This window comes from Callorhinus ursinus, unplaced genomic scaffold (genome assembly GCF_003265705.2).
Source record: "Callorhinus ursinus isolate GAN/ISIS: 27379988/994484 unplaced genomic scaffold, GSC_fseal_2.0 scaffold61, whole genome shotgun sequence".
In the NCBI taxonomy this organism is placed as follows: Eukaryota; Metazoa; Chordata; class Mammalia; order Carnivora; family Otariidae; genus Callorhinus; species Callorhinus ursinus.
In genome coordinates this window covers 3,790,840-3,813,039 of record NW_027397123.1, presented here as the reverse complement: position 1 = coordinate 3,813,039, position 22,200 = coordinate 3,790,840, and the positions used below count along the sequence as shown (strand labels likewise).

At 47.0% G+C, this 22,200-nt stretch overlaps 1 protein-coding gene and 1 non-coding gene across 4 annotated transcripts; both read right to left on the bottom strand.

The window, feature by feature from the left end:
- Positions 1-395: 395 nt before the first annotated feature.
- PRODH2 (proline dehydrogenase 2) lies at positions 396-9,886 on the bottom strand. 3 transcript variants are annotated; one of them, XM_025854505.2, is made up of 10 exons: positions 9,637-9,884; positions 9,365-9,561; positions 9,138-9,276; positions 8,968-9,054; positions 6,507-6,587; positions 6,274-6,429; positions 6,030-6,196; positions 2,073-2,183; positions 1,548-1,633; positions 396-619 (listed from the first exon to the last, which is right to left on the bottom strand). In XM_025854505.2, exons 1-10 carry the CDS (start codon positions 9,811-9,813, stop codon positions 435-437), a joined length of 1,386 nt encoding a protein of 461 aa, XP_025710290.1. In that variant the 5' UTR covers positions 9,814-9,884; the 3' UTR covers positions 396-434. The 3 variants fall into 3 exon arrangements, with proteins under 3 accessions (XP_025710290.1, XP_073741440.1, XP_073741442.1); XM_073885339.1 differs by having other exon boundaries at positions 8,968-9,051; XM_073885341.1 differs by lacking the exon at positions 1,548-1,633 and having other exon boundaries at positions 9,637-9,886.
- Positions 9,887-19,706: 9,820 nt separating this feature from the next.
- Positions 19,707-19,811, bottom strand: LOC112810832 (U6 spliceosomal RNA). Its single transcript, XR_003204900.1, has one exon. It is a non-coding gene; the product is annotated as a U6 spliceosomal RNA (small nuclear RNA).
- Positions 19,812-22,200: the final 2,389 nt, after the last annotated feature.

Sequence of the window (22,200 nt, the reverse complement as noted above, 5' to 3'; positions counted from 1 at the left end):
TCAGTGTTGAGTCCCCGGCATTGTTCATCTCAGAGCATAGCTCAGAAGGAACCTCAGTAAATGCTTATTAAATGAAAAAGTGATTTGCCTCTTCCCTCTGTCCCTCCCAGCCTCTTGGTTTCAGTGCCTCAGTGTCTGCTGTTCATCTGGGCATCCCCTGGAGTGAAGAAAGTTCCCACATGAGTCATTGACCGGCTGAGTAGAGCTGATCCCAGGCCCACTGCAGGATAGTCGGCCTCAGGGTGAGGGGTAGGCATCATTAGTCTTTGATCAATGCCCTTGCTATGCTCTAGGGTCAGCTAGCGGTCTCTCTTAAGCTGCAGAGTCCCTAGCTTGGGCTCACTGAGGTGGAGAATAGCCCTTCCCCAAGGAGGAGCTTCAGTGCAGGGCAGCAGCCTGGGCCATAGCTCAGGATCTTTATTAACCACATGATGCTAATGGGGTACCCTCAGGCCCCGCCCCAGCACTCTCCGTCGAAGTTCTTGGCTGAGCAGCTTCTGTTCCCTGCGGGCACCCTGCAGCACACTCCGGTTCTCCTGGGCCCTCCGGATCAGGTAGGGGATCACCTCCTCCAGGGAACCATAAGGGATGGACTTATACACGGCATAGCCGGCCTGCCCTGTGGGGAGAGTGTTGGCAGGGTGTGAACTCATGTTTGGGGAGAGGCCCCATCTGGAACAGAGACTTTCATCTCTGAGGACATGACAGACTAGTTGAGTTGGACAAAATTTCCCACTGAAAAAACGTAAAATCCTGCAGTAAACATTTAGAAAAATCTTCCTAAAGTTATTAAAATACGGCCAAAAGAGTAAGGAATTTAGTAATCCAAGCATTAAGAGAAAGTGAGAACCCAAAGAGGGAAAGATGCAAGGAAGCACTTCCACCCTGAAGGCAAAATTTGGTGACCTCACAGAGTTGAGGGGGTGCAGAATTGAGGCCCAGAGCCTGACCAGGGTGAGTTGTAATGGAGCACTTCCTCAAATTAAGCTGCACCCTCAGTGCCAGAGTTAACCAGAAGTCAACCCTCCCACCTTCCCCAACTCACAGGGAATGGTGGCCTTGACCATAAGTGAAGCAGAGAAGAAAACAGAAACTCATCTCTGAGAGATCGAGGCCGTGGATTAGCCTCACATATTTGTAGCTCAAATTTGCATCATGGAGATGCCTCAGGAAACCTCAAGCTCTGAATTTAGGGTAAAGTAATTCTGTACCCCTTAGTACCTGGAAGAAGAAAACATAAATCTTCTGGTCTCGGACCCCGGGAAGCAACACAGTCAAGATAACAGAGCATGAAACAAGACACCATGATCAAGAACCAGCAAAAGCAGCAGACAGCAGGCTCAAAGACAGGTGAGCAAGGCCTTCAGATACGGGAGCAACAAATCTATCCGGAAGAGTCTGGTGGCTGGGCCAGCTGCAGGCTCTGGAGGGGAGCCTGGGCAGGCACTGTTTGGGAGTGGAAGGAGGGATTTGGCTGGGAGGGGATGAGGCTGAGGGCTGGGTGGGTCATGGTGGTGGGGTATGGGGAGAATGAGCCATTCACATACCCAGTGCCAAGGAGACGTGGTCACACATCCCTAGAAGTTGTCCAAAACAGACAGGCCCATCCAGAGGAATGCCCAGCTCCCACATGCTGTAGAAAAGGCCACATCATCAGTCCAGACAGTGGCTGGATCCAGAGCTGACCGTCAGCCATTATGCACTCATATGGCTGTTCCAGTTATTAAAATTTTGAAGTACTTCCGAACTCAGTGATAAATAAACACTGCTCTCAGTTCCCTGAAAACTCCCCAGTGAGTCCCAGCTCCTTCCCTGGAACCCTCAGACCTCCCTGTGCCCCAGCAAGTAAGGAGCAATGTCTTGTTTAGCTGGGACCTACAGGGCCTACAGGTTTAGCGGGGGTTAAATATTTTGGATAGGCCCCCCTGAATCCCTGTGAACCTACTGGCCCCTCACCATCTCTCCCCCTATTCCATGTCCACCACCCTCTGCCCATTCCTGGCATGTGAGCAAGGGGGAGAGGAAGGGAGGGGGCCTTCTTGCGGGTACCCATTTCTCATCCCTCTACGTACCGCTTGGTTGCCTGGCGAACAGATTCCTCATTGTGGGAAGCCACCATGAGATGGCACATGGGGCCACGGTGGGACACCTGGGTCAGCATCAGCTCCAGACAGCGGCTGTAACTTAAGGGAGACATTCTGTTCAGCTTATGGCACCTGGTGATTAAGGGTCAGGCCCCAGGGACTCTGGATTCCTGTCCTTGGGAGGTGGGGTGCTTAAGGGCAAGTACTCTGGAGTCAGACAGTACCCCCATTTCACCTGCACCAGGCACAAGGGATAGCCCTTCTCTGAGCCTCTCTTTTAACGATTCAAGTTCACCTAACAGCACTGTTGAGGATGGAGTGAGATGAGGGTGTCATAAAGCCCCTGACTCAATGGCCGTCTCACAGCAAAGGGCCACATTCTGTGCATGAGATGACATTTACCAAGGTCATTCACTGCAGCATTGGCCACGGAACATGAGGAGCAGTAATGCAATTGGTCTGTCGATGGGGCCTGGCTCAAATGAATGACGGCACACAAAGGATAGTGGAGCGCCAGGCACTAAAGAAGGGTGAGGACACTCTGGGGCACTGATATGAAAAGGTAAACTGACTGGCAAATGCTTTCCCAGCTTGCTGCTGGCCAAATGCCATCCTAAGGACATCACTGGTTATTCTCCATTGCCCCCCAGATCTGTTCTCTAACCTTCTCTGCCCCTCAGGAAGCTGACTTTTATGTTCTCTATCACCCATGGAGGAATGAGCAGGAGATCAGAAAATGGGAGGAGAGGGAGCTTGGGGTATTTCACCCCCTAGCCCCCTCTCTGGCCCATGCTGACTGTCTTGTGCATGGTGACACCTTCCTCAGCTTTAGGGTGACCCTCCTTCCTCAGCTCTGGAACAGCGGTTGTAAGAGCTTCATGCTCTTAGGGGTTCCCCTAACCTTGCCCACCCTCTATAGAGAGAGTGCATTTTACTACATTTCCTTTAGTTTAACCCCTTTGCTTGGAATTCTCTTTCCTCCAGGATTCTGCCTGACCCACATACATTCACTCAAGTCAGCTCCAGGCGGTAGATGTCCTGGTTATCCTCATTTTACAGAGGGGAAGACTGAAGCTTGTCCCCAGGTCACACAGCTAAAAGTGGCTGGGCTGGGATTTGAACCTAGGCTCTCTGATGCTCCAGAGCCTGGGTTTATTATCATTAGACTATTCTCCCTTTAAAATATGCAATTGAGTGGAAAAGCAAGGAGCAGTGTGTAGGCATGATGCCTTTTGCACATAGACACACACAAATCTCTGTGTTTGCCTGTTTTGGGATAAAGGAACTTAAGAAATGTGTGAGAAACTAACAAAAGTAGCCACCTGTGGAGAGCAAGGAGACTCCAAAATGAGAGGGGGATTTGGGTGGAAGTGAGATATGTCAGTGTATTCATTTCATATCATTTTTATTTTTTTAGAGAGAGCGAGCGAGTGGGGGAGAGAGGCAGAGGGAGAGAGAGAATCCCAAGCAGGCTCTACACCCAGCACAGAGCCCTATGCAGAGCTCGATCTCATGACCCTGAGTTCATGACCTGAGCTGAAATTAAGAGTTGGACACTTAACCGACAGCCATCCAGGTACTGCATATCATTTTTATTTTCTTTTAAAGATTTATTTATTCATTTTGAGAGAGAGAGCATGCACACAAGCAGGGGAAGGGGCAGAGGGAGAGAGAGAGTCCCAAGCAGACTCTGCTCTGAGCACAGAGCCCAACTCAGGGCTCGATCCCATGACCCTGAGGTCAGGACCTGAGCTGAGACCAAGAGTCAGATGCTCAACTGACTGAGACACCCACGTGCCCCTCATTTTGATTTTTAATCACATAAACTTATTATTTATTCAGAATGTGTAATGTATGAATGCAAAATGGTGTAGCAGCTTTGGAAAATCATCTGACAATTCCTCAAAAAGTTAAACGGAGTTACTGTATAACCCAGCATTTCCACTTGTAGAGAATTGAGCTTTCAAGAGAATTGAAAGTGCATATTTACAGAAGAATATGCACCCGAATGTTCATAGCAACCCTGGTCACCATAGCCAAAAGTGGAAGCGATACAAATATCCATCAGCTGATGGGTGGCTAAACAAGATGTGGTACGCCCATACAGTGGAATGTTATTTAGACGTAAGGGACTGAAGCACTGATTCATCTGTCAACGTGGTTGAACCCTGAGAACATTATGCTAAGTGAAACAGGCCAGACACAAAAAGCCATACATTATATGACTCCGTTGATATGAAATGTCCAGAAGAGGCAAATCCATAGGACAGAAAATAGATGAGAGACTGCTAGGGCCTAAGGGGAGGCAAATGGGGAATGACTGCTAATGGACATGGTTTCTTTTGGGGGGTGATGGAATGTTCTGGAATTAGTGGTGATGGTTGCACAGCCTTGTGAATATACTAAAATCCACTGAATTGTACACTTTGAAATGGTGAATTTTATGGTATGTGAATTATATCTTAGTAAAGAATAATAATAATGGTGCCAGTGATTAAGCCTGTGGGGCACAAACGTATGTGGGAGCCCTCCTGGGCCTTGGATGCAAGCCTAGCTTCTGGCCATGGTGTGGCCCATTGCCCTGTGAGCTTGGGTCAGTCCCTGTGGCTCTACAAACCTCTCCTGGATCCAGTGTGAAATGGAGGTAGGTTTTTTTTTTTTTTTTTAAAGATTTTATTTATTTATTTGACAGAGACACAGCGAGAGAGGGAACACAAGCAGGGGGAGTGGGAGAAGGAGAAGCAGGCTTCCCGCCTAGCGGGGAACCCAATGCAGGGCACGATCCCAGGACCCTGGGAGCCGAAGGCAGACGCTTAGCGACTGAGCCACCCAGGTGCCCCTGGAGGTAGATTTTTAAGCTCTACGGGGACAGGGCCTGGGGACAACATTTAGTTGGGAGTGGGACCAGGGTCCAGCCCAGGTCCTGATCTAAGTCAGGTGATCAGAAAGTATGTGGTAAAGGAACAGTTTCCTTCTTCCCAGGGTCATGGGATGGGGGCCCAAGGAGCTCGCCCATATTTTGCTCCCAGCACAGGGTGATTTGAGGTGGGTAAGAATGCAGGTTCTAGAGTCAGTCTGCTGGGTTCAGAACTTGGCTGTGCCACTTACTAACTATGTGACCTTGGGTAAGTGGTTCTATCTCTCTGTGCCTGGGTTCCTTCCCCTGTGAAATTGGGCAGGGGGATAATAGTACCTACTGCTTGGGGGTTGTTTATGTGTTCAGCAGATCTGTACTGAGAACCTGCCTCATAGCAGGCACAATTCTAAGCACTGGATGCTCAACAATGAACAAATCAGAAACCCCTGCCCTCCTGGGCCCACGCTCTAGAGGAGGAGACAGACAGTGTGCAGTTGAATATGAAAGTGTATAGAACCTCGGGTGCTGGTAAGTGCTAAAGAGGAAAAGTAAATTTAGGAAAAGAGTAGTGTGGGTGTTCTAGTTTTTGATAGGGAGAGCAAGGAAGGTCCCCTGAGGAGGTACCAACAAGGAGGTGAAGGATTGAGCCAAGCAGCTGTCTGGAGGGAGAACGTTCTAAGCAGTGGGAATAGGAAGTGCAAAGGCCCTGGGGATCATCAAGGAGGCCTGTTTGGAGGAACAGAGTGGGCGGAAGAGAAGTTGAGGTGACAAGACCTGATTATGTGGGGGTGGGGGGCTGCTGTAAGGATTTTGGGTTTATTAAGGGGCAGTGGGAGTGAAGGAAGGGTTTTGAAGAGGGACAGGATTTGACTTAGATATTAACAGGCTCCCTCTAGCTGCCTGTGGGGTACAGATTGGGGTGGTGGACAAAGGAGGGAGCAGGGACCCCAAAGAGGAGGCAGGAAGTGACGATGTCCTGGACCAGGGGGAGGAAATGCTATGTGGACATACACAGGATGCTTAGCATCATGGGCAGTGTGCCAGGTTAGATCTTATTTATCTCCGAGGCCTGTCTGGCCCAGTCCTACCTCTGACTGGTAGCCTCATAGTCCGGCTGAGTGGGGTCTTCTGTCCCATGGTGCTGAGCCACTTCTCTCTCCTTGTCCAGATATGCCCCTCGTACCAACTTGACTCCGAAGGCCAGGCCAGCCCTGTCAGCTGCCTCCGCGGCCCGCCTCAGCCGCTCATGTGTGTCCTGGCGGGGCATCCCGGCAGCTTCGGGTCAGGGCCCCCGGGACCCCAGCCCGCGGTCCCCCACAGTTCACCACACACCTTCAGATAGGCCTGGTAAGTGTTCCACACCCAGGGCCCCCCTTCCCCGGGGCTGTTCCAGCGCATGGCCAGGGCATCCACCAGCAGAGAGAGAGCCGGGTTCAGGAAGGTATACTCGGCGTCCACCAGGAGCCTCACGTGCTGGGCCCGGGCATGCTGCAGGTGAGAGGGGCTGCGGTCAGGCCTCAGGGCGCCCAGCACGCATGGTGGAGCCAGGCCACGGCAGGTGTTACCTTGACTACCCGGTGCAAGCGGCTCAGAGAGGCCCGGAGATGCTGGTTTTGCTCGGCGTTGAGGCAGGAGACCTGGAGATCCTGGAGGAGCAGCAGGGGAGGCGAGAATGGCTCAGGTGACCGGATCCTTCCGGGGCCTGTGTCTCCTCTCCGCCATCACCCAGAAGGGAGAAAAGTTTAGAAATTTTTAGAAATAGGAAACGTAGCTGTATCACATAGATACTATTTATTGAGGTGAATAAAGTGGTTAAGAGCCCAGGATCTGGGTTTGAATCCAGACTCCACCACTTACTGTGTGGCCTTGGGCAAGCCATATCACCTCTCTGGGCCTCAATTTTTGTCTGTTTTTTCAACGATTAGAGGATAATGGCATCTCCCTCATGGAGTTGCTGTGTGGACCTATAAGACGTGCCTGGACATAAGAATGGGATGGGGCCAGCACATGATAAGCACTCGATATATGTTGTTGTTATAATAATAAGTGACTACATATGCTATCTTATTTATGTAATCTTCGCAATGATCATGGTAGACAGTTACTCCAAGCTTCCTTGTCCAGTGAGGAGACTGAAGCTCGGTGAGTGAGGAGACTTAGGAATTAATACGTAGGAAGTGCATAGAAGAGTAGCCAGCTCATAGGAAGTGCCAGAATTGTCATCTGGTATTAGGTCTCTTAGGACCTCCATATTTTCATGTAAGGCCGGAGCCTCATTGCAGCCCACGAGGCTCCACCCATCTGGCCCCTCTGCTCTCATCTCCTCAGCTCTCCCAAGCTCAAGCTCACAGTCTTCCAGCCATGCTGGCCTCCCTGCTAGTCTTTCAGCATGCCTGGTACCTTTCTGCCTCAGGGCCTTTGCTCTGGCTGTTCCTTCTGCCAGGACCACTCTTCCCCTCGATGTCCACTTACTTCACTCCGATCTATTCTCCAGGTGTTTTTCTCAATGTCACCTTCTCAATGAGGTTTTCCCTGGTTCACATTTGCAACTCACTTTTTGGGGCTTTCCCTTCTCCTTCCTCAGCCTTATTTGTCCCTACAATGCTTATTTATACTTGTTACTTAGTGACTTTGGTTTTAGTCATTGAGTGTCTCTTGTCCCTCCCTGACTAGCAAGTGAGTGCCTCAAGGACTGCGAGTTTGTCTTGGTCATCATTTCGTACACCCCTGGGGGAGCACAGTGGAAATAATTGTCCCTAACTTACGTTCTTGTTATGGACATTCCAAAGGTGAATATGAGGGGCTGGCGACTCAAGGAGTCCAGCTGTGTTCAGAGAAATTGGGGGGTTCAAGAAGGAGGAACAGGTGGGACTTAGTTCTACCAGATCCAACAGAGTCCAGATGTAGACACAGGCCTAGGTCTGCTAATGGAATGCCCCAGGATCAGGCTGTGGCATCCCCCCCCGCCTTGGCTTAGTGGAGAAAACTTTCCAGCAAGAGGGAAGAGCTGGGGTACCTGCCCAGTTATCTTGTCCTCAGAGAATTGTCTCCCTCTGGCTGGGGGTGGAGTCTTGGGAGAGTTCTGAGGAGTAAGTAGCTGGTGAAACTCCCTACATATGATGGCCACCCTCAGAGAGGGCCTACTTGGTGCCTGGTGCTATTTTGGGTACCTCACCAAATATTTAACTCAATCTTCACCTTCCTCTAGGGTAGGGACTGAGACAGGGGATGGGAGGGCTGTTTCTGAGATGGGGACAGGAAGGGGGGCAGGTTTGGGGAGACACTGAAGCCAGGGTGGGACCTGGTAGGTGTGAGGGGTCTGGAGGATGTCCAGGGACTCAGGGGAAAGGCTGGGTCTGGAGACAACTGTGGGCCTCATGAGTACCCAGTGGGGAAACTGAGGCTGCAGGGTGGATAAGAAGCCCCCATCGAGGGGAGTAAGGAGTGAGGAGGTGGGAGCCACGACCTAGACTTGGGAAAGCGCCATATTGAAGAGACAGGCAGAGAAGAACCTAACAAGGATTGAGAATGAACTAGCAGAGATGGAAAAGGAAAACCAGGTGTTTGTATTAGGGATGCCAATGGCAGGGAGGGTAGCAATAGTGTATGGAAATAAAAAGGAATGAGTGAATGAATGAATGACCAAACCAAAACCCCACTGGCCTAATCATAACTTCCAGTCAGCACACAACATAGCTGAGTTGATTGACCAAATACTGATTACTCTTTTTGAGTTGGTAAAGAACTACTGTCTCACTCCCTCTTCTGTGAACTCCCAGCCCCCAGGCCCTCGCCTAGGACCCCCAGATGACCCATATATTCCATCCATTCCAGCCACACCCCAGGGCTATAGCCACATTTATTTCTGATTGTTCCAAGCCTGGGGAGCAGCAGTAGTTACATAGTTCGAACATCCTGCTTACAAGCAGGTGCCAGGCAGGTGCCTGCTACATCCAAGTATAGAGAACTCTGCTTGCGCCCACTTCCCCACCAACCACCCATTCTCTACCAGCCTGAGTTCCTTACCCGCCCAGAGTCCATGGCTTCAGCCAGCCTCTCGGGACTCAGCTCCAAGGAAGCCCCTGGTTTTCTGATCCATGAGGTTAGCTCCTTCTGGAATGAGGTGGTGGGTGGAGTGGTGAGGGGGACCTGGTAGGCAGCCATACCCTCCCTCCCCCATCTTGCCCGTCCCTTACACAGAGCCGAGCACTGGTCAGCGCCGTCACCTTCAGCTGCATAAGGATGTTCCCAGTCGGGCCAGGGGTCTCCAGCAGGCCTCGTGACAGGTCCACACACCGAAGCATAGCACTGAAGTTCCCCTCATACCAGGCCTCACTGCCCAGCCAGCGGGCATTAGCTTCTGGAGCCCACCAGTCCCCTTCTTGCCAACCTCCCAGCCTCCCTGGGCCTGGCCCTTACTCACCCAGTCTTGACAGCTGAGTCTGGCTCCTCCTCGGTGGGTACTGCCAGCAGGGGCTGAAGGCCTAGGGTCTGGAGCTGTTGGACGCAGCCCTTCACCTCCTCTGCTGTCTCACCAGCCACAAACTGCCCATAGATAGATGCTCGGAGAAGTGCGCCTGAGAGCCGGGAGCCCAGGAGTCGCTGAGACCAGGCCTGGAGCTGGAGTGACAGAGAGCAAGGGCTCAGAGCCCAGTCTGGGGATGCCCAAGGCCAGTCCCCAGGGTCCCTGCTCACCGCCAAGCCATGTGTGACCAGAGGGGGCCAGGCACACAGCCGCAGCACCAACAAAGCTCGTGTCAGTTCTCCTGTGCCTTTGAGGTGAAAAGCCCCACCGTCAAAGCTCAAGGGCTGCCAGCCCCCAGCAGAGGGTCCAGCTTGGGAACAGAGCACACGACAGGTCCGAAGCATCATGAATCCCTAGCCGCTTCTAGAGCAAGTAAAGGGGCTTTGGAGGCAGGAGGTCTACCAAGTGCCCCTTGAGCGGCCAGGGACAGTGACTGATTAACCAGGCAGTAGCCAGGGCAAGGCAAATCTTTTAGGATCATAGGCTCCTTGGGGGACAGTTAATTATTAACTGATGGGGACAGAGTTCATAATAATGGGGACAGGAATGGAAACCCCCAATAATAGCCCCCAACAACCCTCAGCAGAAGAGCTCACAATTGTGTAAGGGAAAGCATGGGCTCTGGAACAAGGATCTCCGGGTTCAAGGCCATTCGGTTTTGTGATCTTGGGAAAGTTACTTAACCTCGCTTATTGCAATTACTACATTTTCAAATAGGAAAGATGGCAGTGTTACTGAGTCAATTTGAAAATGCACATAACCTGTAACCCAGCTGTTCCAGGCTGAGCATACATCTTAGAGAACTGGGACGTGGCGGTTGGGAAACAAGTAGAGGAAGGAACGTTCACAGCCGCACTGTTTGTCACGGCCACAAAGCACCCAAATTTCCATCAACCGCAGAACGGGTAGAGATATACTGTGGTCTCTACAATGGCATACTATATGGAATACTATATGGCAATGAAAAAGGAACAGACTACTGATGTGTCCGACCCCATGGTTAAATCTCACGTGCATAGTAGTGAGTGAAAGAAGCAGACACCGAACAGGACACGCTGCATTATTCCATCCAATACACTTGAAGGCAGGGAAAATGAAACAGTAGTGTTAGGAATATGTACGTGGGTGGCTGACCCATACAGAAAAGACAAAAAAGGAAATGATTATCTCAAAAGTCAGAGGTGGTTACCTCAGGCGATGGGAGGGGCTGTAACTGGGTAGGGGCTCCTGGGGGCTTCCCTGTCCTTTTTTCTTAACTGGATGATTCACAGTTGTTCACATTCTAAGTATTTTTTAAAAGATTTTATTTATTTGAGACAGAGAGACCGCACGCGCTAGCGGGGGGAGGGGCAGAGGGAGAAGCAGGCTCCCCACTGAGCAGGGAGTCTGACGCAGGGGTTCAGTCCCGGGACCCTGGGATCATGACCTGAGCTGAAGGTAGACACTTAACCGACTGAGCCACCCAGGTATCCCTCTAGGTATTTTTTTTTTAAAGATTTTATTTATTTATTTGAGAGGGAGAATGAGAGAGAGCACGAGAGGAAAGAGGGTCAGAGGGAGAAGCAGACTCCCTGCCGAGCAGGGAGCCCGATGCGGGACGTGATCCCGGGACTCCAGGATCATGACCTGAGCCGAAGGCAGTCGCTTAACCAACTGAGCCACCCAGGCGCCCCCCTCTAGGTATTTTTTTAATGCCATACACCTATATTTTATACTGCTGAATGTACAGTACATTTCACAATAAAATAAAAAGGAGACATGAATCATAGTATCAGTCTCATGGGGCTGTTATGAGGATCCGGTGAGTTCATGAGCTCACACAGGCTGGTCCACGATATGCGCTCAGTAAGTACCGGCTGTGATCATTAGGTACTGTGTGTGCACAGTCTCCCTGGTGCCTCTGCCCCTGGTGGGGTATACAGTGTTCATCACGCCTGTGTTCGGGGATCCCCAAAACCACCTCAGGTTCAGTAATTCACTAGAAGGACCCACAGAACTCAGAAGAGCTATTTTACTCACAGTCATGGTTTATCCCAGGGAAGGGATATGGATTAAAAATAGCAAAGGAAAGAGGTCCATGGGTTCCAGGTGGCTCCAAGCACAAGCTTCTAGTCATTCTCTCCCAGGGCCACTGAGCAAACAGCACTCAATGCTCCCAGCCCCAGTGCGTGACAACAGGCCCAGCAGACTGCAGTCAGGGGCCCTCACATGAGCCTTGGTGTCCAAGCTTTCAATGGGGGGGGTCAGTCACATAGTTACAGCTGTCCTCCCATGTGACTGACGTTAGTCTCCAGCTCCTCCAGAGTCAAGCTGACACTGCATGTCCCAGGTAAACAAAAACACTCTTTCCAAGCAGGATATTCCAAGAGGTTACCTCCCAGGAACTGGGCAAAATTAATCCTTTACTGTATAACCCCTAATTCACAGGTGTTAAAAGCAGAGGCTTAGAGAGGTAGAGCTACCTACCTGAAATCACACTGGCTAGTGGGTGGCTAAGTGTGGGTTTAATGACCTTGTCCCCTCAAGATTTTAGCCATGCAGGGCGCCTGGGTGGCTCAGTTGGTTGGGCAACTGCCTTCGGCTCAGGTCATGATCCTGGAGTACCGGGATCGAGTCCCGCGTCGGGCTTCCTGCTCAGCGGGGAGTCTGCTTCTCCCTCTGACCCTCTTCCCTCTCGTGCTTTCTGTCTCTCATTCTCTCTCAAGTGAATAAATAAAATCTTTAAAAAAAAAGATTTTAGCCATGCAGCCTCTTTCTGCAGTCTTTTATCAGTACCCAATTCACAGAACATGTGACTAGAGTCAGACTATAAATCCAGCAAAGCTTGGGCTAAAGTCTTTAAGCTGTTTTTTTTTTTAATTCCATGCACAGTTCATATTTAAAAATTAAAACAATACAGAAGGGGGCAGAGTGAAAAATTAGTCTTTCTCCCACTTCTGAATTTCAGCCCCTCAGTTTCCTCCCTGTAAGGCAGTGGGCTATCCTTGCAAAGACAGAAAATGCACCTATATATCTTCTTTATTTATTATGTAATGAGAGGCTACTATTCATTCCTTTGCACATTGATTTTTTTTAACTGAATCTATTTTGAAAGATCATTCCCATCTCAGCACATATAGTTCTGTCTCAAATTTGAAAAGCTCTATGTTGTTTCTTCCTTTAATCTTTTTTTCTTTTTTTAAGATTTTATTTATCCATTTGACGGAGAGAGACACAGTGAGAGAGGGAACACAAGCAGGGGGAGTGGGAGAGGGAGAAGCAGGCTTCCCACTGAGCAGGGAGCCCAATGCGGGGCTTGATCCCAGGACCCTGGGATCATGACCCGAGCCAAAGGCAGATACTTAACGACTGAGCCACCCAGGTGCCCCCTTACTTTAATCTTTGATAGAATCCACCAGTAAAGCCATTTGGGCCAGTTGTCTTTGTGGGAAGTTTGCCCTTTTTTTTTTTTAAGATTTTATTTATTTATCTTGCGGGAAGTTTTTTAAATAATGAGTTCAATTTCTTTAATAAATATAGGGCTCTTCCTATGTTCTGTTTCACAAGCTTTCATTCCTTGTGTTTTTCAAGGAATCGTCACTTCATCTAAATTGTCAAATCTTAACTGCAGAATTTGTAGAGATAACCTCTTTTTCACACTTGATATTGGTCATTTCTGTTCTCTTTTTTCTCTTCATCTGTCTAGCTAGGGATTTTATCAGTCTCATTTATCTTTTCAAACAACCAATTTGGGCTTTGTTAATTTTCTCTATGGTTCGCTGATCTGTCTCATTTTTAACGTTTGCAGATTGTTCTGTTGTATGGATTCTCATCGTTGATGATTTCATTTTCTCTGACACTTAGCCTAAAAATTTGCAAACACAGTTTAAAGAATGACCACAGACCACTTACACACCTTCCACCTAGATCCAACAACTTGCCATCTTTGCTTTTTCTCTCCTCTTTCCTTATCTCTTAATATAAACATGTGTCCCATATCATTTGAAAGTAAGTTATAGACCTTGTGGCATCTCAGCATGCGTGTTTTAAGAGTAAGAACAGGGGTGCATGGGTAGCTCAGTCAGTTGAGCATCTGGCTCTTGATTTCGGCTCAGGTCATGATCTTGGGGTTTTGAGGTGAGTCCCGTGTCGGGCTCCTTGCTCAGCAGGGAGTCTGCTTGAGATTGTCTCCCTCTCCCTCTGCCCCTTCCCCTGCTCATTCTCTGTCTCTCACTCTCTCTAAAATAAATCTTAATAAAAAGAACATCCTCCTACATACCCACACCACCGTTCTCACATCTAAGAAAATATCAATAATTCCTTAGTATCTACTATCACATTCATGTTCAGATTTCCCCAGTTGTCTCCAAAATGTGTTTATAGCTGTTGTTATTATTTTTTAGACTAGAGTCAATCCATGTTCATGCTTTGCATTTGGTTGTTATGTCTCTTTAGTGTTTTGGGTATATTTTTGGTATAGTCCTCATGGTATTTTTTAAAGATTTATTTATTTGAGAGAGTGCGAGCGGGGGGAGGGGCAGAGGAAGAGAGAGAGAATCTCAAGCAGACTTTGTGCTGAGCGCAGAACCCAACACAGGGCTGGATTTCATGACCCTGAGATCATGACCTGAGCCAAAACCAAGAGTCGGAGGTTCAACCGACTGAGCTGCCCAGCCGCCCCATGATTAAAAAAACAAACAAACAAACAATATTTACTTCCCAAAAAAGCCCAGGCCAGATGTCTTGTAGAATGCCCCACATGCTGTATTTGCCTGATTATACTCATGTGATGTCATCTAATGTGTTCCTTTACCCTATGTATTTACTGTAAATCCTGTGTTTTGGTCAAGAGCCATAATTTAGTAGACCAGCATCCTACTGCTGACCATTTAGGTTGACTCCAGAGTCCCCAAGCCTGGTCTCTTAGCCACCATGTTATTAGGGCCTCCTAGGCTCCTCGACAACTCAGAGCAGCCTTGACCAGGAGGGTAGGAGATAGGTTGAGGGGCTAGGTTCAAAGCCTTCCCAGACCTGCCATTAGGGGTTGAGAGGACTAGAGTTCAGGGAGGAATAGGGAGAGGAGAGAAGCCAGAAACAAAATTGCAATCTCTAAATACTCCTTTCTCCTTGCCTGGTAGGAGGAAGGAGTAGTTTAATTTTTGTCTTGCTTTGTTTCCCAGGTATAGGCAGCACAACTTAGGTGCTGAATAACTATTGAATGAATTCATGAAACAAACCAGAGTATGTCTCATCCCTCTGGTGCCTTCAGACCAAAGAGTGGTCTCCCTGGACCAGCCTCAATGTATGAATCCTCCTGGGGGTTCCCATCCCAGGGATGCCCCTCTCTTGCTCCCCATGGTTCTGAAGAGAACGAAAAACTCCTTCAAATGGTCTTCAGGGCCATCACCAGTGTCTCAACATTGGCTGCACATTGAGATTACCTGGGGAGATTATTTTAATTTTATTTTTTAAATTATCATACCATAAAAATAACTTTTTTTCTTTTTTAAAAAGATATTTTATTTATTTATTTGACAGAGAGAGACAGAGAGAGGGAACACAAGCAGGGGGAGTGGGAGAGGGAGAAGCAGGCTTCCCGCGGAGCAGGGAGCCCGATGTGGGGCTCGATCCCAGGACCCTGGGATCATGACCTGAGCCAAAGGCAAACACTTAACTACTGACCCACCCAAGCGCCCCATAACTTTTTTCTTTTAGTGTACAGTTCAATGAATGTTAACACATGTTTAAATTCATTTCACACACACACACACCCCATTGCAATCAAGATAAGAACAGTTGCATCCTCCCAAAACACTCCTTTTGCAGCCGCACCCTCTCCCCACCCATAACTCCCGATGACCAGTGATCTTTTCTGACATCGCTGTGGTTTTGTGTTGTTGAGAATGTCAAATATATGCAGCCATACAGTATGTAATCTTTGAGACGGGCTTCTTTCAGTTAGCATGATGTCTTTGAGATCACCTAAGTTTTTGCATTTATCAGTAGCTTGCTCCTTTTGACTGCTGTAGTATTCTGTTGTGTGGATAAATCTTAGCTTGTTTATCCATTAACCTGTTGTTTCCAGCATCTGGTGAGCTTTTAAAATTCCTGACGTTTGGGCTTCTACCCCCACAGAGTCTGATTTAATTGTTCACAGGCATTGGGAATGTCACCAGCTCCCCTGGTGATTAAATGTGCATCCCAGCTGAGAAGGCTGCCCCCCCACAGTCTGGCCTCTACACTCCTCTGCCTTAGCTCTTATATCTCCCCTAAAACCCACCCTCTTTTATTCCTTGCTGTCCCTTGAACACACCACGCTTCTTCCTGTTCAAGGCCTTTGCACTTGCTATTCCTTTTCCCTTAAAACTCTCCCCTTTCTGGGGTGCCTGGAGGGCTCAGTCGGTTAAGCATCTGACTCTTGATCTAAACTCAGGTCTTGATCTCAGGGTTGTGAGTTCAAGCCCCGCATTGGGCTCTAGGCTAGGTGTGGAGCCTACTTAAAAAACAAACAGGGGCACCTGGGTGGCTCAGTCGGTTGGGTGTCCGACTCTTGATTTTGGTTTAGGTCATGATCTTGAGATTGTGGGATTGGGCCCTGCGTCAGCCTCTGCGCTCAGCATGGAGTCGGCTGGAGATTCTCTCTCTCCCTCTGCTCCTCCCCCCTCCCCCCCCACTCATGCTCTCTCTCTCTCTCTAAAACAAACAAATAAATCTTTAAACAAACAAACAACTCTTCCCTTTCTTATTTGCCTAATTAACTCCCACATGTCCTCAGGTCTCAGGATTTAAGGTGCGCCTTCAACGAGGCCTACCCTGAGCAGCCCTTGCCGTGAGGGAATTTTAACCATTCCACACTTTACTTGTAGTTCCTGACACGTTCATCCTTATTTGAGCAAATACTTAGTTAATATCTCCCTCTTCACCAGACTGTGAGTGTCATGAGGGCAGGGGCCACATTTGTTAATGTCATTAATTTATCCCCAGTGATTAGCATGGGACTTCATTTTTGTTGAATGAATGAATGATGTAATGGATTTATTTGGCATTTGCTGGACACAGGACTTAGAGATTCCTTCTTGCAGCAGTATGAGTAAATTGTGGATAAGACTCCCTCCTTGAGTCACTGTGATCTTGCAAGGAGTAATAGAGTCCCGAAGAATCACCCCCTCAAAAGATCTGGCAGAGGGAGAGCAGGGGATAGCTGAGAGGTAGAGCTGCCCTGAGAGTGGCTGCTGAGAAGTCTTGGGCTGTGGGAGAGGTAGGGGGTCTGGACTTGGTACTTGCAAGTTAAGCCAAGACCCTGAGAGGGGCTGGGATAGACCCAGGTTAATTACGCCCCTTAAGTACCAGCAGAACCAGAAGCAAATCCTCTCTGGAGGAAGATTTCCCCAATTTAAGTGTGTAGGACTCCCAGTAACTAAGATCAAGTAATAAGTTCACACTCAAAGATCACCAGGCACACAAGAAAATAAGCCACCAGGAGTGAGTCAGCAGAAGCAATTCTTCAGTTATCTACTGCTGCAAAATAAACTACCCCTAAACTTGGTAGTTTAAAACAATAGCAGTAATTTATTTTGCTTGCAAATTAGCAATTTGGACAGGGCTCAGCCTCGCTATCCTGTTTCTGCTCCATGCAGTATGAGCAGGGACAGCTCAGTTTGAGGTGGGAAGAGGCACTTTCTAGATGCTGTACTCACATATAAGACAACTTGGTACTGGCTGTTGGCTGGAGGCTCAGTCAAGGCAGTGGGCTGGGGGGCCTCAGTTCCTCTCCACAGAATGCTTGGACTTTTTTTTTTTTTAAGATTTTATTTATTTATTTCAGAGAGAGAGAGCACAATTTGTGGGGACAGGCTGAGGGAGAGGGAGAAGCAAACTCCCTGTCGAGCAGGGAGTCCGACGCGGGGCTCAATCCCAGGACCCTGAGATCACGACCTGAGCCGAAGGCAGACTCTTAACTGACTGAGCCACCCAGGTGCCTTTTTTTTTTTTTAAAGAGTTTATTATTTCAGAGAGAGAGAGAGAGAGGGAGAGATGCTTGGGCTTCTTTACAGCATGGTGGTCGAGTTCTTAGGGTAAGCATCCTAAGGGAACCAGGAAGAAGTTGTATTGCCTTTTATGACCTACTCTTGGAAGTCACACAGTGTCATTTCTGCCATAGTCATAAACCTACCCAGACCAAGGTGTGGTGGGGGGAGGGGCACAGATCTTGTCTTTTAGTGGATAGTGTCAAGTCACATTGTAAGAGGAACAAATCTTGTTGTGGCCATCTTTGAAAAATACAATCTGCCACAACAACAACAAAAGATTCTAACCTATCCAAAGGGCAAAGCTAAGACTGGGGTAAAGTTAAGTTGAAAATGACAGTCTAGGGGTGCCTGGGTGGCTCAGTTGAGCGGCCGACTCTTGATTTTGGCTCGGGTCATGATCTTGGGGTCCTGGGATTGAGCCCCATATTGGGCTCTGCGCTCAGCGGGGAGTCTGCTTCAAGATTCTCCCTCTGCACCGCCCCACTCCTTCCGTCTCTCTCAAATAAATAAATATTTTTTTAAAAAGAAAGAAAATGACAATCTGGATGGAGGAGAGACTAGGTGGAGAATCTTGCGTGCCTGGCAGAACAGAGAGAACACAATGGGCTGCTCTATAGTAGCCATGGAAGTTTCTAGAATGAAGTTCCATGTGGTCCTGTGGGTGGAGACCCATTTTGTGACGGGAGGGAAAGGGGCTTTTATATTAGCAAAGAGACTTAGTTCCAAGTGGGAGAACAGCTATGGGATCAGAGTCCTCTCCGTTTTGATTGGGTGACCCCTAAGTCAATCACTGGGGTTGGAGAGTTAGATTCTCGGAATGGCCGAATCTGAGTGGCCATTCTGGAGCCCCAGGTAGAGTGCACTACATTCAATGCACAAAGCCTACTTGAAGTGAGGGAATAGGTATTGCTGCTTCCCAAAAGTCAGCTTGGGAAAGGGTGAATGGACACTGGGTGACAAAATAATTGGACTCATGAGTGGTTCTAATGGTTCCAGCAGAAAATACATAAAAAGAACTTAGAATAGGGATAGGCATGTGGAGACGGCTCATGAATGCTGTTCGTCCATTGTCCTTATTTCAGCTATTAATTGGCTTCTGACCACTTGTAGGATAAAGTACAAACACCATAAGCTAATCTTCATGGTTTATCCTGGTCCATCTCACCAGCCTTACTCCCCATCACTCCCTGCCTTACCAATTCTCCAGCAACAATTTTAGGAAAATCTCTCTCCCCCCAGTACTCCTGCGATTCTCTGTGTCTCAGTGCCCTCCACGCCTACTCAGCCTTTAATATCGGGGCTCGGTGACCACTTAACATCAGAGGACACTCCCATTACCACCACCAAGTTTTTATCTCCAGCACAGACCTCTCCGCTGAGCTCCAGATCCCAATATGCAAACCACTTACTTAGAATCTGGGCTAGATTTGTTCTTCTCAAACGGGGCGGTACCGCCCCCTAGTGGGAGTTTTGGAAACTTGCGCAGTTGTTTTTAGTTGCCACACTGGAGGGCGCTACAAACTTTTACAGGGGAGGAACCAGGAATGCTAGACCCTGTGTCCGCGCCCTAAACAAATTGAAACCTTCCTTACAGGTGTTTAAAAGATTTATTAATGAGATATAATGTAAAATTTTAACAGTGTAAAACACACATAAAGAAATGTGCCTATATTACAAGTGTTCGGTATGATAAATTAGCAGGAAGTGACACCACCTGTGTAACTAGCACCCTGGTCAAAGAACATTATAATCCCTCTGGAAGCTCTCCTTGTATCACATTCAAGTACTATTTCTCTGTGCCCTAAAGAAGACCACTCTTGACTTCTAATGCCACAAATTAGTTTTGCCTGGGATCAGGCCCCACATCAGGCTCCTTGCTCAGCAAGGGAGCCTGGCTTCCCCCTCTCCCTCTGCCTGTGTGCTCTTTCTCTTGCTCACTCTGTCTCTCAAATAAATAAATAAAATCTTTTTTTTTAAGATTTTATTTATTTTACAGAGAGAGCACAAGCAGGGGGAGTGGCAGGCAGAGGCAGAGGGAGAAGCAGGCTCCCTGCAGAGCAGGGGGAGCCCGACGCGGGACTCGATCCCAGGACCCTGGGATCATGACCTGAGCCGAAGGCAGTCGCTTAACCAGCTGAGCCACCCAGGCGCCCAATAAATAAAATCTTTTAAAATAAAAAAAAGAATCTCCATTTTACTTTTTCATTAACTTCTTTTTTTCTTTTTTTTTTTTAAATATGGAATACTTTTCAATTTGTGTGTCATCCTTGCATGGGGGCCATGCTATCTTCTCTGTATTGTTCCAATTTTAGTATATATGCTGCTGAAACAAACACTATTTTAATTTTCTTAAAAGTAGAAGAAATACTCTATTTTCTTTGAGTTTATTCTGTAGTTCATTTTCTAGTTTTTTTCTTTTTTAAAAATTTTCCCCAAAACAAAATTTTCCCAACATTATTATTATTTTAAATTTTATTAAGTTTTTAATTTTAATTCCAGTATAGTTAACATATAATGTTATATTAGTTTCAGGTGTACAATATAGTGATTTAACAATTCTGTACCTTACTCAGTGCTCACCGTGATAAGTGTGCTCTTGATCCCCATCACCTATTTCACCCATTCCCCCCCCACCTCCCCTCTGGTAACCATCAGTTTGTTCTCTATATTAAGAATCTATTTCTTGGTTTGTCACTCTCTTTTTTTTTCCTTTTTTCATTTGTTTTGTTTCTTACGTTCCACATACGAGTGAAATCATATGGTATTTAAAAAAAAGAAATCATATGGTATTTGTCTTTCTCTTAACTGATTTATTTCCCTTAGCATTATACTCTCTAGCTCCATCCATGTTGTTGCAAATGGCAAGATTTCATTCTTTTTTATGGCTGAATAATATTCCATTGTGTGTATATACCACATCTTCTTTATCCATCTATCTATCAACGGACATTTGGGTTGCTTCCAGAATTTGGCTATTGTAAATGCTGCAGTAAACATAGGGGTGCATATATCCCTTTGAATTAGTGTTTTTGCTAAAATTTGGGGGTAAATACCCAGTAGTGTCATTACTGGATCATAGAGTAGTTCCATTTTTAAATTTCGGAGGAACTGCCATACTGTTTTCCACAGTGGCTGCACCAGTTTGCATTCTTACCAATAGTGCAAGAAGGTTCCCTTTTTTCCACATCCTTGCCAACATTTACTGTTTCTTGTGTTTTTTATTTTAGCCATTCTGACAAGTATGAGGTGATACCTCATTGTAGTTTTGATTTGCATTTCCCTGATGATGAATGATGTTCAGCATCTTTTTGTGTGTTGGCCATCTGTATGTCTTCTTTGGAGAAATGTCATTTTCTAGTTTCTTAAGATAGTCACTTAGTTCATGACTCTGGAGCTTTCTTCTTTTCTAGTGTAAGTATTAAGGGGTATAAATTTCCTCCAAAACACTTCTTTTAATGTATTCAACAGATTTTGATAGGTTGTATCTTCATTTTTTTATCCAGTTCTCGATATTCTTTATTCCTCCTATGATTTCTTTTTCTTAATCCAACTTGGGCCAATTAGATTTGACCTGTCTGAAATTTGGAATAAGGGTACTACATTTCAGAGTCAAGCAGCTGTGTGGTGTTGGGCTTCATGGTGCTTTAGAATGGGGGCAGCAAATTCCTCAACAAGCAATCATTATGGACAAGGAGGGAAGCTAAATATCTACAAGGAGAGAATGGAGGAAATCTGCTGAGGGATACAGGCAAACATGAATGGACCAGTGCAAGATGAAAAGAACTGGATAGATTTATACAACCCATGAGACCCAGCTGCACTTCCTACTTTTTGCTTCTGTGACGTTGTCATGCACCTTTACAATATATTTTTTTAATTTTAACCTAATTACAGATATACAGACATAGAGATTCAGATATAAGAATAGTACCAAGAATCCCTGTACACTTCACTCACATTCCCCAACAGTCAACACTTTACCACATTTGTTTTATCCTTTTCTGTCAGTGTGTATATACGCTTTTTCCCCCTAGCTGTTTGAGAGCAAACTGAAGAGACCATACCCTTTTACCCTAAATGCATAAGTGTACATTTCCTAAGAATAAGGCATTCTTTTGCACAACCATAGTATAATAGAACTAACATTGATACAATATTGTTATCTAATCTACAGTCCTTATTTAGTTTTGCCAATTGGCCCCATAATAGTCTTTATGGAAGTTCTGATGTCTCTTTAGTCTCCTTTAATCTGAAATAATTCCTCAATGTTCTCTTTTTCTTTTTTTTTTTTTTAAGATTTTTATTTGAGAGAGAGTGAGAGTGAGAGAGATCACAAAAGGAGAGGGAGAGGGAGAAGCAGAGTCGCCGCCGAGCAGGGAGCCCGATCCCAGGACCCTGGGATCATGACCTGAGCCGAAGGCAGATGCCTAACCGACTGAGCCACCCAGGCGCCCCTCAGTGTTCTTTTCTTTCCCCAGTCTTCTTCTGTGTTGCATGACCTTGACACATATGAAGATTACAGGCCAGTTATTTTATAGAATATCCTTCAATTCCTATCTGTCTTCCTCATTATTAGATTCATATTATGCATTTTACTCCGGAATATCATTGACATTCTGTCATATCCTCAGTATTTCATACCAGGGGGCTTGTGATGCCATTTTGTCCCATGACTGGTAATGTTAACTTTGATCGTTTGGTTAAGGTGGCATTGATCATGTTTTC